This window comes from Stylophora pistillata, chromosome 6 (genome assembly GCF_964205215.1).
Source record: "Stylophora pistillata chromosome 6, jaStyPist1.2, whole genome shotgun sequence".
NCBI lineage: Eukaryota > Metazoa > Cnidaria > Anthozoa > Scleractinia > Pocilloporidae > Stylophora > Stylophora pistillata.
In genome coordinates, this window is record NC_142524.1 from 25,336,024 (window position 1) to 25,348,406 (window position 12,383).

Below are 12,383 nucleotides of genomic sequence, written 5' to 3' on the forward strand. Positions count from 1 at the left end.
TGCTGAACCCACTGTTTTATTAGCTAGTAAGCTTCACATTTTTCTAATTAATGATGGCTTCTTGACTTGAAATTTGGGGAGTGAACTGTTTCCCCTGTCACTGCACCAGGATGTACCCTATGGCTTTGATGTGCTTGTCTCCGTTGTCTGACTTGCGTGTTGCTTCATTTCCACACGTGTTGGAGTCATCAAGATGACCTCCCGTACCAAAACCAATTCGGGAGTCACAATTGGCGCAATTATTACGCTCGTTAGCGATGATACCGATTCTTGCTTTGGAATGAAATAGGTTGTACCCCACAGCATTGAAACCTTCCCTGTTGCAGAGGGGCTGCAAAGAGGCCTCAGAACCAATCAACGCTTTCCACGTGTTACGACCCAATGAGGTGGAGCGGTGTTTTCCATCAGCGATCAGTGAGTGCACAGAGTTGGCGTGCTTGTTGATTACAATGAAGTTGGCTTGTTGGTAGATCTTTATACCGAGACAAATCTTGGAGAAGGATGTGTTCCAGTACGTCGGTAACTTGGTCTCTTGTAAGTCAAACCCAGTCTTTCCTCCAGAGGGGTTATAAGCTCTTCTGTCGCTCCAGAAATCAGAGTGGTAATGGAAGGTTCCCTGAAATTGATATTAAAATTTTTTTCTTATCTAGTATGGTATCTATTATAGACTGTTTTAGGCTCACGGTCATTAACTAATCATAAGTGACTCCTGGCGGTTGTAAGGAAGACCGTAAGCATTTCTTGCCCGTCTTGTAAAGATGAGTGAACGATGGAGCGAACGACTATTGGTAGCTTTAAAGGAAACAGCGTACACTTTCTCACAAACCCTATATCGCTTACTTGCACTGACCTGTATGGCTTGTTAGCTCAATTAGTAGAGCGCTGCACTAGTATCGCAGAGGTCAGTGGTTCGAATCCCGTACAGGCCTGATTTTTTTCAGGTCTCATTTTTTTCAGGTCTCATTTTCGCTGTTGCATAAATAGCGCTCTCTACTGCGAGGATCGTGCATCATACGTACTGACCTGTATCTCGAATGAATTTCAAATGATTTTATATTTTATTGATAGGAAATCAATTTATACCTTGTGGCCATCGATCTTCATGACAGGTGTCCACCCTCCATCTCCGCATCCAAAGTCTCCCATGTGACAGAAAACGGTAATTGGCTTTGAGTCCAAGAGCAGGACGACCTTACCACTCTTGTTCAATCTGTTGGTTAAAAATACTTTGTGAGAACTGGTAGTACATAGCGAGACGTTTGCGTATTCAGTAGGTCTTAGAACTTTTCAAGAGACAACGTACGTTTCAATTCTTTTCCAAAAAGACGTCAGCTCGGATGATTATCATAAAGGATCAAGAGCTGGATTGTTGTTGAAATAATTGCCGTTATTCCTTCTGATGGCTTATCTCGTTCTTACCTATTTCTGATATTGTCATTGAGCTATTTTACTTACATATTCCTTTCGTAAATTTCCTTGCACGTTGAGACTGAAAGAAGAGTTAGACATGAATATTATTCTTCTTGGTAGCACTGTGAGTATATTTGCATTCATGTGAGCATTAAAAGCACCAAGTTTCCTCCAAATTGTTGCAAAGTGATTAATGCAGGGAAGGTGATTAACATAAAACAAAATAACCCTCTCTGATAACACGGGACCCTTAAACAACAACAGAAAAAAGAACGTGTGGTATTTTTTAATCTGATTGAAACGAAAATTTACATTAAGAGAAAAAAATGCAAATGAATGGCGTTTACTTTGAAACAGAGCATCATAAGAAACCTCATAGAAACATCAAAAGAGATTCATTACGCATTGTGCAGATTTTTCCATCCCCAAAGTATCCAGGTTTGCATGAACACTTGTATGATCCGTCAGTATTGTTGCACACAGCATTAGCATTACAGCTATGTGCTTCTGTAGCACACTCGTCAATGTCTGAAAAGAAATTAATAATTTTTGATGGCTAGACAACTCTCCAAAGAATGATTTTCATATAAGTGTTAAAGGTAACCCATGGTTTGCTAGTTTTTTTTCCTACCCTGTGGTTCGTTCAGATACTCGAGCCATACCCTTAACGAAACGGATCAAAACCAACTGCAACGCAATTACTCGCTATTTTCCGGCCTGCAAAGCTGGTGTATATTTTGGCGCCTCACAGAAGTAAAGGAGGGCAGGGCCTCCAAAGGCAACAGCTTACCAAACGCCTCGTTTCTCTGCTACCCGTTTTTACCTTTCAAACCACACTTCATTCTCGTTAAGAAGTTTAATGTAAAAATGGAGCCCACACGAGCCTACGGCTGGTTTAACATGACAAGGTTTACCTTTTTTACAGTTCGGACCTTTGAATCCAATGGGACACAAACAGCGATGTCCTTTGTCGGTAAAACCGCTTTGACAAGTACCGTTCTTTTCGCAATTGTTATCAGTACAAGCGCTCTGAAGCCAAAAGGAGAAAAAGTATGAACAATTTTAAATCATACGTTGAAATATTAATGTTGCAGGATGGGTGATTAGTTTTTCCTAAGTCTAAGTCTCTAGCTTTTAATTTAGAGCATTTCATAAAAAAAAAGCAATTAGAAAACAAGGGGAACTTGAGGTTATCGTGCACCTTCAGGGGTGTCTCGCGTGCAAGCGATGTAGCGCGTCCGGTTTAAACTGTAGATATCTAAACCTCATATCAAAATAAAGCTTATAGGACTGGCTATCAGACTGTACCAAAAATTTTGAAAACAATTAATTGTCGAATTTTTCACGACTTCTAAATGCGAGCGCCCCGAATCACCTTTTAAACATTACATGTTAAAGCGAATTTTGTTTTTCGCTTATTTAATGTGTTCCTCCGTTTCCGGGGCCAAGGCGCTAAAAAAAAAAAGTGTCTACGATTTGCCATATTCAATTTCAGTGAAAAGTTACAGAAAATGTTTGAAATAGGATTAAAAAAGTCTGGAGTGATCGTTTAAAAATCGCTCTTGAAAAAAAAAAATTATTTAGAAATAAATTCGGAGACACTTTTTTGTTGTTTATATTTAAAACAAGCTACTGTCAAAATCTGAGAGCAATCGAAAAAATTCCCTTTGACTTGTACCTCTTAAAAGGTGATTCGAGCGCTCGCATTTAGAAGTCGGGAGAAATTGGACAATTAATTTTTTTCAAAAATTTTGGTATAGTCTGAAAGCCAGTCTTATAAGCTTTAATTTGATATAGGGGTTAGATATCTATAGTTTAAACCGGACGCGCTACATCGCTTGCACGCGAGACACCCCTGAAGGTGCACGGTAACCTTAAATACAAAAAAGTGCTGATGATAAAATAAATGTCAGTGACAGCAAAATTAAAGCAATCATCTCAACACTTAAGATTATGAAAGTGGTATTCCGCAGAAACTGACAATCAGCTAATAAAGTAACACCTACCTCAGATGCATGATAAAATTCCTTTTCATCCTCCCTCAGGTCGAGTTTCTGTCCTTCGTGAGTAACGTTACTAAATTCATAATTGTACCCACGGTGTAGAATAACTCGTTTATCGAGGTTAACACTGACACTGTCAGGTTCCATGTGACACATTGACACATTATTGTTATGAACTCAAGGATGCGAATTTGCACGTTTTTCAAGATTATTGCCACCGCGGTTGGCTCATATTTACTACAGTTTCAGAGTTGATGATAAAAATAGCTTCTAACCTCAAAGTAATAGTGATCCGAGTTCTTGTTTTCTTTGTATTCGTTGGGACTGCTGTACTTATCAGTTGATAGTAACTCACACCACAGTTGCCCTTCAGCGGCCAGGTTCACGGAGACACACAGAGGATGGTGAAGGCATTTAAAGGTGCATTCAAAGTCGTCGTATACCATAATCTCTTCAATTTTAGGTACATTGAGATGGTGGAACTTGTCTAGGGAGAGTAGACTTTGCCTGGATATCGGTGATGAAGTTTCTGGTATATCGTCGGGTTCTACAATGACTGCTTCTATTGGTTAAGATTGAGAGTGCTTTTGGAAAAAATAGGCTCCTAGCAAAATTTCACTTAGTAGGAACAAAGAATTGGAAATGCGTGGTGTTTTTAAACTTTCATGGAGAATTTTTTCTACTTGCAGTTATTGTGACCGACATATGGATATAGGCGGCCACTTATTTTGCCAAACAATGAGCTTTTAGAATAGAAACCAGTAGAAATGAAAAGGACCAAGCTAGAGTGGTAACAGAAACTTAAGAGCGTTTCAGAGGAGAGCTCCTTTTGGACTATTCGGATATTAAGGTGCCTTTTGGCATGACAACCGAATAGATTGCTCCAAAACTGAACATGAATCGTAAATTTGGACATTTTCTCGCGAACTCTTGAAATTCTTGACAATTTGTCACAAAGGCAAAAAAAATTGACAGCGACATGCACACAAATCTACAAAAGTACTCAATCTCGATAACTCAATAGAAATAAATTAAAGCGAAGAGAAAGAAAATCAAAAAACAACGCAGTTGCGCTACATTAAATGACACACAAACAAAGCATCTTTACAAAGTTGAAGTGGTGAAGTTGTTTAAAGTAGTTTAAAAAAGTGCTACACTAATTTAAAATGAATTCCTATGTAAAGAAAGAAAGAATGTTTTTCCAATTTCCTAAAAATTTAATGTCTAATTTAAAAAATAAATATTTATCATCTTCTGAAATAAATTTTGATATATTCTTTACTTCATGATCAAGAGATATAAAGCAAAAATTAATTTGAGAGTAGAACGAAAGGCGAGGTTGCCGACCAAGGCTGTAGCCAGACTTCAGGACAAGACGAGGCAATTTTCGAGCGCCGAAGGCGCGAGCCGGGAGGGGGGTCTGGGGGCTTTCCCCCCAGAAAATTTTGAAATCTAGATGTTCAGAAATACTCTTTTAAGGAGTTTCCGTGGCATTTTTCTTCATAAAAGTCAATCTTCAAGAAAAAAATTTCAAAAACGGCCAAAATCAAGTCGAGGCAATTGGCTCGTCTTGCCTTATGCTAGCTACGGCCCTGTTGCCGACACTTCATGTCAACTTGTTCTCGTTATCTAATTAACGATTTCACAACCAGTCGTGATTTTTACTGTACATTGTACAGTTTTGAACAGTTTTAAAATTACTCATTCGTTTTCAAATATACTTCTATTAGTTCTTTCCGAAAACTAGATATATAGAGAGATTGTCTTTGTAATTCAAGTGCTGTTTTCAAGGTGGCTCGTACCGGTTTTCATCTTTTTGATGTTTTGTAACTTTGAAATAAAACAACAGAAAGACTTACCAAGGCCAGTTGAACACTTTTACGGGGTTGAATTATATAATCATTGGTTATCCAAAAATAAGTGTCATTTCGTCAGTAGCAGTTTCCATGGCAACGCTTTCATAGGCCTATTCAGACGCATTTTTTAGCTTGTGGCTTAAATAATTCGAAAACTAACCCGGTGACCCCGTGATTTATTTTCAGTGATTGCTTTTGACACTTGAAAAGAAAAATGCACAAAGATTTTTAAAAAATTCTAAAGAGCGGAATTTCAGAAAATCTAGAAAAAGGCAACTTTCACACATCGGAAATTTCCTTCCGTAGAATTTTCTAGTTTTTTTTTCTGATGATTCCTTTCGACGTTATTATCATATTGGAACAATAAAAAGAAGGGGTCACCGAACTTTTTTTCATGCAATAGCTTTCGCGAATTTGGCAATTTCCACGCGCTTTCTCGCGCATTTAAAAATCTGGATTCTATAAGATCGACATTTGTTCATGATCTGTTATAGCTACCACTGATTATTGCGTGTGCTCGCGCGAGCGCCTACGGTCTGATGTTTACAGACGTTTACTGCTAAGAAAATCATTAAACAGCCGTCAAAGACAGCCTCCCGGGCTCATCTTAAAAATCCTACACACGACTTCTGGCTATATCATATTATTTTCCTTTAACTTTCAAAGTCTTCTTCCACCTCAGGTAGATTATCCTTCACTTGAGTTCTTCTTCTTTCGCCGTCGCAAGATTTCATATCGGTTATTATTTCTTTTAGATGTGAAGTAAAGCAACCTTTACTTCTCCGAAAATCGTCTTTTTATCTTAGTTTCTATCTCCTGCATTCACAATGGTCGCTCAACACATCAAATACACACTCTTAGGTAAACTTCTCACAAAAGTAGAAAAACATCCTCGCGCCGCCATCTTTGTTTTAAATTTTCGTCTTTTAATCTCGCTCTTCTTTCGCACGTTTCTGTCGCGCGTGACTAAGAGTTATCTGTTCCCCGCGCGAGGAAACTAGTACGAGCCACCTTAATTAAGAAAGATCTCAAAACTTCGCTATCGAACGAATGGTTTTGGAGGATTAAGATATTAATTAAATGAATGAGAGTCTCACTGATCAGTGAAGGTTTTCACTGCAAGGACCTTTCGTTTTATCTTTCTGAGTTACGTTTGGTGAAAGATTATAAAATTACAAATTTTTTTAGGCCGCTTATCAATCTTTTTGAAAACAAAATAATTTGGGTATATCGACAAACTTGAAATGGTAAATTGGCCACCGTAACGATTACAAAAGCTGACGTTTCGAACGTTAGCCCTTTGTCGGAGCGAGTAGAGGAATTGTGGGTTGTGTGTGCTTTTAAAGGCAGAAAATGGAGCTAACGTAGCCCAGTCAAACTTTTTAGTTTTAATGAGTGTAGTGGGCTGAATCGTTGAGGAAATCCATAAATGATCCACATCAAGAAAAAAATAACTTTTGCAAAGAGCTTGCATTACAGGAGAGCTTAATTGTATGACATTATGTTCTTCAGCCGATTAAATTATTACCCAAAAGCTACAGATCTATCACGACAGGTAAATTTGTTGATATTCTCTAATTATTTTTTTGAGAAAAATTTGACCGGCAGGCAACCAACAATAAACTCTTCCATTTAGAGGACAACATCCACAAATGTAAACTTTTCACACATAACAATCCAAAGGATAAAAATATGAATAGATAGATAAAGAGGGGAATAGATAAGTGGAAAATATTATAAAATAACTTCTGAATGACGAGCTCGATTATAACGAACCGGTCTACATAAAAAAAAAAAATCTTTCGCAATTCACTGCAAAAGAAATGCACGAAAACTTATACACATCATCCATTCACCGGGAGTTTCTTGGCTCAGCAGTTGAAAAAGGTGTTTAGCTATCTTTAAAAGAGTTGCTATTGGGCGGATAAATAACAAAACCCTCTTCAAACAGGTAGCAGGTGTTAAATGGTAACTACTATTTAGGAGTCATTTAAATATATCAACAAAGTTGAAATGGTAAATTGGTCACCGTTACGATTATAAAAGCTGACGTTTCGAGCGTTAGTCCTTCGTCGGTTCGACGAAGGGCTAACGCTCGAAACGTCAGCTTTTATAATCTTAACGGTGGCCAATTTACCATTTCAACTTTGTTGATATATTCAAATTATTTCGCTACCTCCACCGACGCAGCCCCAAACAGTTTCTTTAGAAACTATCAGCCTTTACTATTTAGAAGGACTACTTTCCCTTCACTATCCCCTATCAAAAATGTATAATGGTAGACCTAACCTTGTAATGAGACAGAAGCAGATATCATAAAATACCAAAGTAACAGAACAAACATAAAATGCGAATTCTTTATATCACAGACCGCTTTTTGAGACGGACTTCACGAAGTATGTGCAAATGAATGTAAAAAGTTATTATTTTCCTTATGGTAAAAACTTCCTGACTTTCTTTTGACCAATCAGAACTAGATATTACCTTATAGTTCTTTGTTTCAACATGATATCGTAAGTCACTTTGCCAGCCGGTATTTAATTCTTTGGGAGAAAATAGATAATTTATCTCACTTACTAAGTTTCTCGATGGTTAATCGTACAGACACAACAGCAGTTATAGTTTGAAAATCGATATCCGTACGCTAAACAAGAAACGAAACGGAAAAAATAAATGCTACCGCCGCTGCACCTGATTTTAATTTATTAAAATATGCTAAAACTATTTAGCGCTTTAGGCCCAAAATTGTCTTCCGCCTTGAAGCACTTTTACGACAGCTCGTAGAAAATTGGAAGGGCTGCAAGTGAGTTTATGTTCTAAACTGTGGTTAAGTTTTCTATTCATTGAATATTAATTAAAAAGAAGGCTAATAATACCATTTCAGAAAGGATATATATATCTTATTAGACGTTTTGTTATGTAGTATCGCTGAGTATTTTTACGAGTTGTGCCGTATTTTGACGAACCCGTAGGGATAATAATTTACCTGGTTAAGAAGTTTTAAGAATTTACGGTTAAGGTATTGTTTAACAGCTATATGTTGTGGAGAATAAAACAAGACCTTTAAACAAATAGCAGGTGCTAAAAAGTACCTATGATTCAGAAGAATTACTGTCCCTTCTCTATTTCCGCTCACAAAATTGTCATGATACAGCTTACCTTGCGGTGAGACAGAAACAAATATCACGAAGCACCAAACAAAGACAAAATTCGACTTCTTCATCGCGCAGATCGCCAGGCTTCTGCGACTGACTTTACGAAATGTGCAAATTGATGCGAGTAATCTTACTTAGAACTTCCCTCTTACGGTACAAACCTCCCTCATTTTCTCTAAACCACTGAGAGTTGGGTGTTACCTTATTGTTCTTTGTTTTAATTTAATATCTCTAACTCTCGTACCAGGACGAAAAAAATTCATTGGATGAAAACTAATTGATTACCTTTACTAAGCTTCTCGACGAGTGGATTAAAAATTAGTCGCGCTGACATAGCAGAAGTCAAACGGGATCTTAGAGAGAAACTACATAGAAAATTTAAGGGCTTCTTCTGCTCTACTTGGCTTTTATTACTAGAGTAAGGAGAGAGTGATTTTGCCCCTATTGGGCCCAAAATCGTCCTCTGCTCTAAAATAAATTGCTAAAAACTAGACTACCTGCCTCATTTACGATAACTAATTATGAATATTTTAGAAAATTTAATTATCATTTCATGTCTGCATCCTATGACAGACTAGCATGACAAACAATTACGATAATATGAGGTTAGCGTGATCATCAAAACATTGAGCATCAATTTGTCGTTAAAATATGTATCTATCCACTAAACGATGCGTTCTTTTTTTCTGTTTGTAAATGATTAACTATACATTCATTAACTAAAATTTAAGATATTGCAAATTCCGTTTGGCCAGTGAACAATTGCGTCGTATGGTTAGTCATTCTAAGTGCAAATGTCGTTTTTTTATGTGCGTAAGATAATGAAGAGTTCGGAAACTGTAATGTAAAAAAATTGAAAAATCTCAAACAAACAAGACTATGTCAGAGTGGCCTCGGTGCGTAATTTCTAAGTACCGTTATCTTGCATATATTATATCCCACGGCTTTCATATGTTTGTTTTCATTATCATGGCGCGCCGTTTGTGACTTCTTTGACGCTATTGTTTATAATGTTTTGTTGTCTTTGTTTTACGTCACTCGTAAACTTCACAGGTTTTTACACCGAGGATGAGCCGTTTTTCCTCTTATTTATTTACTATTAAGTTGTATTCTTAATTCAATATTTCTGAGTTTTTGTCTCCGAATTATTTTTGAGTGTTGGAATTCGGAGTGCTTACACTATGCTCATGAAATAAAATCAAAATTACCAACAGCTTATATTATTATTAACTTAAACAAAAGGCAAAATAGGTGAGAGTATAATAACTTACTCTGTACTTGAGTATTTCTTGTTAAAGTCCTCATGGACATAGTGTGCGCACTCAATAGCAAGAAATAAATAAGACATTGTAATAAATCAATTTTTATTGCTTACTAGTGGACAAGTCAGAACCTCATTTTGTGGACAAACAGTGCTAGGCAGATACAACTGGTGAATTATTGGACATGCAGAATAAGTATATGCAAGACTAACAACAACAACTTAGTAAAATGAAGGGTCAACTAATGTTTTCAAGTCAATTTAGCGAGGACAGTTTCAGGGAAGATCCTTGGTCAGTATACTATTTACTAATTCCGATATGAAGAAATCATAAGCATTCCTTGTCTTCTAAGCCTTCATTTCTTGCCCGGTTTTCCACGAGGCTTGGATGACTAGGTAGTTTTCAGATGCAAGCGGAAGAAAATCCTGCAAACATACGATCACTACGTTACAGTGCAAATAGAGAGCTTAAGCACCAGACGTTCTTGACAACACGAACGGCAGAGAAGCCGTGTAAGACTGGATCGAGGCCTTCGTTCTTGGCGCGAAATAGGAAGGTTAAGCAGTGGACGTTTTTCAGACACGGACTTCTACCCGTGTTAACATGTCTTTGCTAAAAGATGCTAGAGATGTGACCTTAATGAGCAAGGGAATAAGTTTCTTTACCCCACTCTCTTGACAGAATGAATAATTCGTCAATTTATTAAGCGACGCGAAATTTGCCACTTCATACTTCTGTAAACAATGCGAACAAACGAGCGAGCATGAAGTTCTGAGTGCATGATCTGGATGCCTAGAGGACCATTTCTCTTTTTCTAAATTCGTTAATCACAGCGAGATTTGTTATTCTTATGTTTGTAGTAGGTTGCTCAAAACCTAGCATAGATACATACGATATACAATGTGCAGTTACAAAATACAACCGACGCAGAAAGACAATCATCTATCTCATTTTGCACTTTGTTATTGTATCTAAATGTCGCTTAAGTGTCTTAATTCTAAATTATCGCTCAGAGTAATTTGTGATAAGCTTAAATCCGGTTTAAAAAAATCTTAGTTCTGCATTTGATGATTCAAATGGACATGAAATCAAATGACTTAACTCACCCAGACTTGGCGAGAAAATTGTCTGCCATTGTCGAATCCCGTTTAATCTATCGATTAAGCAAAAACCACTTTACGCGTTACGAAAACGTTTTTTAATCACTTAATGAAAATCAGAAGAGCTTTTTATGGTTTTGAGTCAATAATTTATCTCCTATAAACAAAATAACAGCATATTTTTATGGCGTCCTACCTTCAACCTGCAAAGTGGCGTTCTGGCGTTTGCGACGTGACCACGCGAACGTCAGGACATGCGTGGTATGTACATAGTTCCTCTAATGACTTCCGGTAGGCGTTCGTGACCTCAGGAACGTCTGGTGCTTAAGCTCTCTAATATCATTGGGTGACTGCGTGTCGAAACGTTAGCGGACAAAGAAAGATTTCAACCGAAGCGTCTAAATTTGAAGAATATATTGTCATAATACTGCAGCACTGTGTACAGAAGCCTGCTTGCAGGTTATAGTTTGTGTCTTCAAGTGCGAGATTCAGCATGGCGAATATCGATCGTCCGGCGAATGGAGGGATGGAAGATTTAGGACCAGTGACAAGGCGAATCTCGCGCCTGAAAAACAAACTACCGCCTGTAAGCAGGCTATGTGTACAGCCGCCCATTTTTAAACTCCTTTTAAACTTCGATGTCATTGCCTGTGAGACACAAACAGCGTAAGTCGGTCGTGATTGGTCAGTTTCAATCCGTCAATCCGCCGGCAGATTCTGTTCTGTAAACACCTGTTTCGGGAAAGGTTGTTGGAAGAGACTGAAAATATGCACGCGACAGCCCCGAAAGTTATTGTGAGCAGTTTTTATGTCGCGGTTCTTTGACCTCAGGATTTCAGGGAAATCTGAAAATGCCTCACAGTAAGCACGATCTATCGCCTGTTTGATGAATTCATTTATATGTTTGACCTATCAATTCACTTATTACCGGATACCCAAATAACCTTTGAAATTGTCGCCTGCACTTTAGACTTTCTCAAAGTCCGTTTTTGTGGGAGTCCAGTGGGGCGGAAAACGAATTCGAATCCATACAGGCGCGACAAGTCGTCTCCTCGCGATTTCGTCGCTCGTTTTTCTCAAAGAAGAGCATAAAAAGACGACTTGGGGCAAGTCTATCTCCTGGAGTGTCCACCCAGTACAAGTTCTAACTCATAAAATAACTGTATTCCATGTCTGCCGACGTTCTTTGTCAACAGAATTACTGATTTTATTATGCTTTGTCAGTGCAAGCAGTCACGACAAACAAATCATCCCGCGCAAGGTTTTTTTGAACACGAAAAGCTACTGAAACTCTTATCGAGCAGTGAGAGTCATAGAGAACTGTTGAACGCCATAAAAGAATGGTAGTTTATGTCACAGGGTCTCAATGTAGTAATGACTCGTAACAGTGGCCAATTTACATTATAACATACAGCTGAGAAAAAAAATGAAATTGACAGTTCTTTATAAACTGATCGCAGTCCTTATTGTTTTGCTAATTTCATATCAGAATATTTGCACAAAAGACAAACCATTAAGGGTTTTGATTAGTTGTGTGGGCATGCATGCACGCATGCAAAAATGGTCAATTCGATGAAATGGAAAGATAAAATTTGAT

At 37.8% G+C, this 12,383-nt stretch overlaps 1 protein-coding gene across 1 annotated transcript; it reads right to left on the minus strand.

Moving 5' to 3' along the window:
* LOC148729048 (putative skeletal organic matrix protein 5) lies at nucleotides 1–1,161 on the minus strand. Its single transcript, XM_088725425.1, has 2 exons — nucleotides 1,084–1,161; nucleotides 1–616 (listed from the first exon to the last, which is right to left on the minus strand). Exons 1-2 carry the CDS (start codon nucleotides 1,144–1,146, stop codon nucleotides 98–100), a joined length of 582 nt encoding a protein of 193 aa, XP_088581551.1. The 5' UTR covers nucleotides 1,147–1,161; the 3' UTR covers nucleotides 1–97.
* Between the last annotated feature and the right edge of the window lie 11,222 nt (nucleotides 1,162–12,383).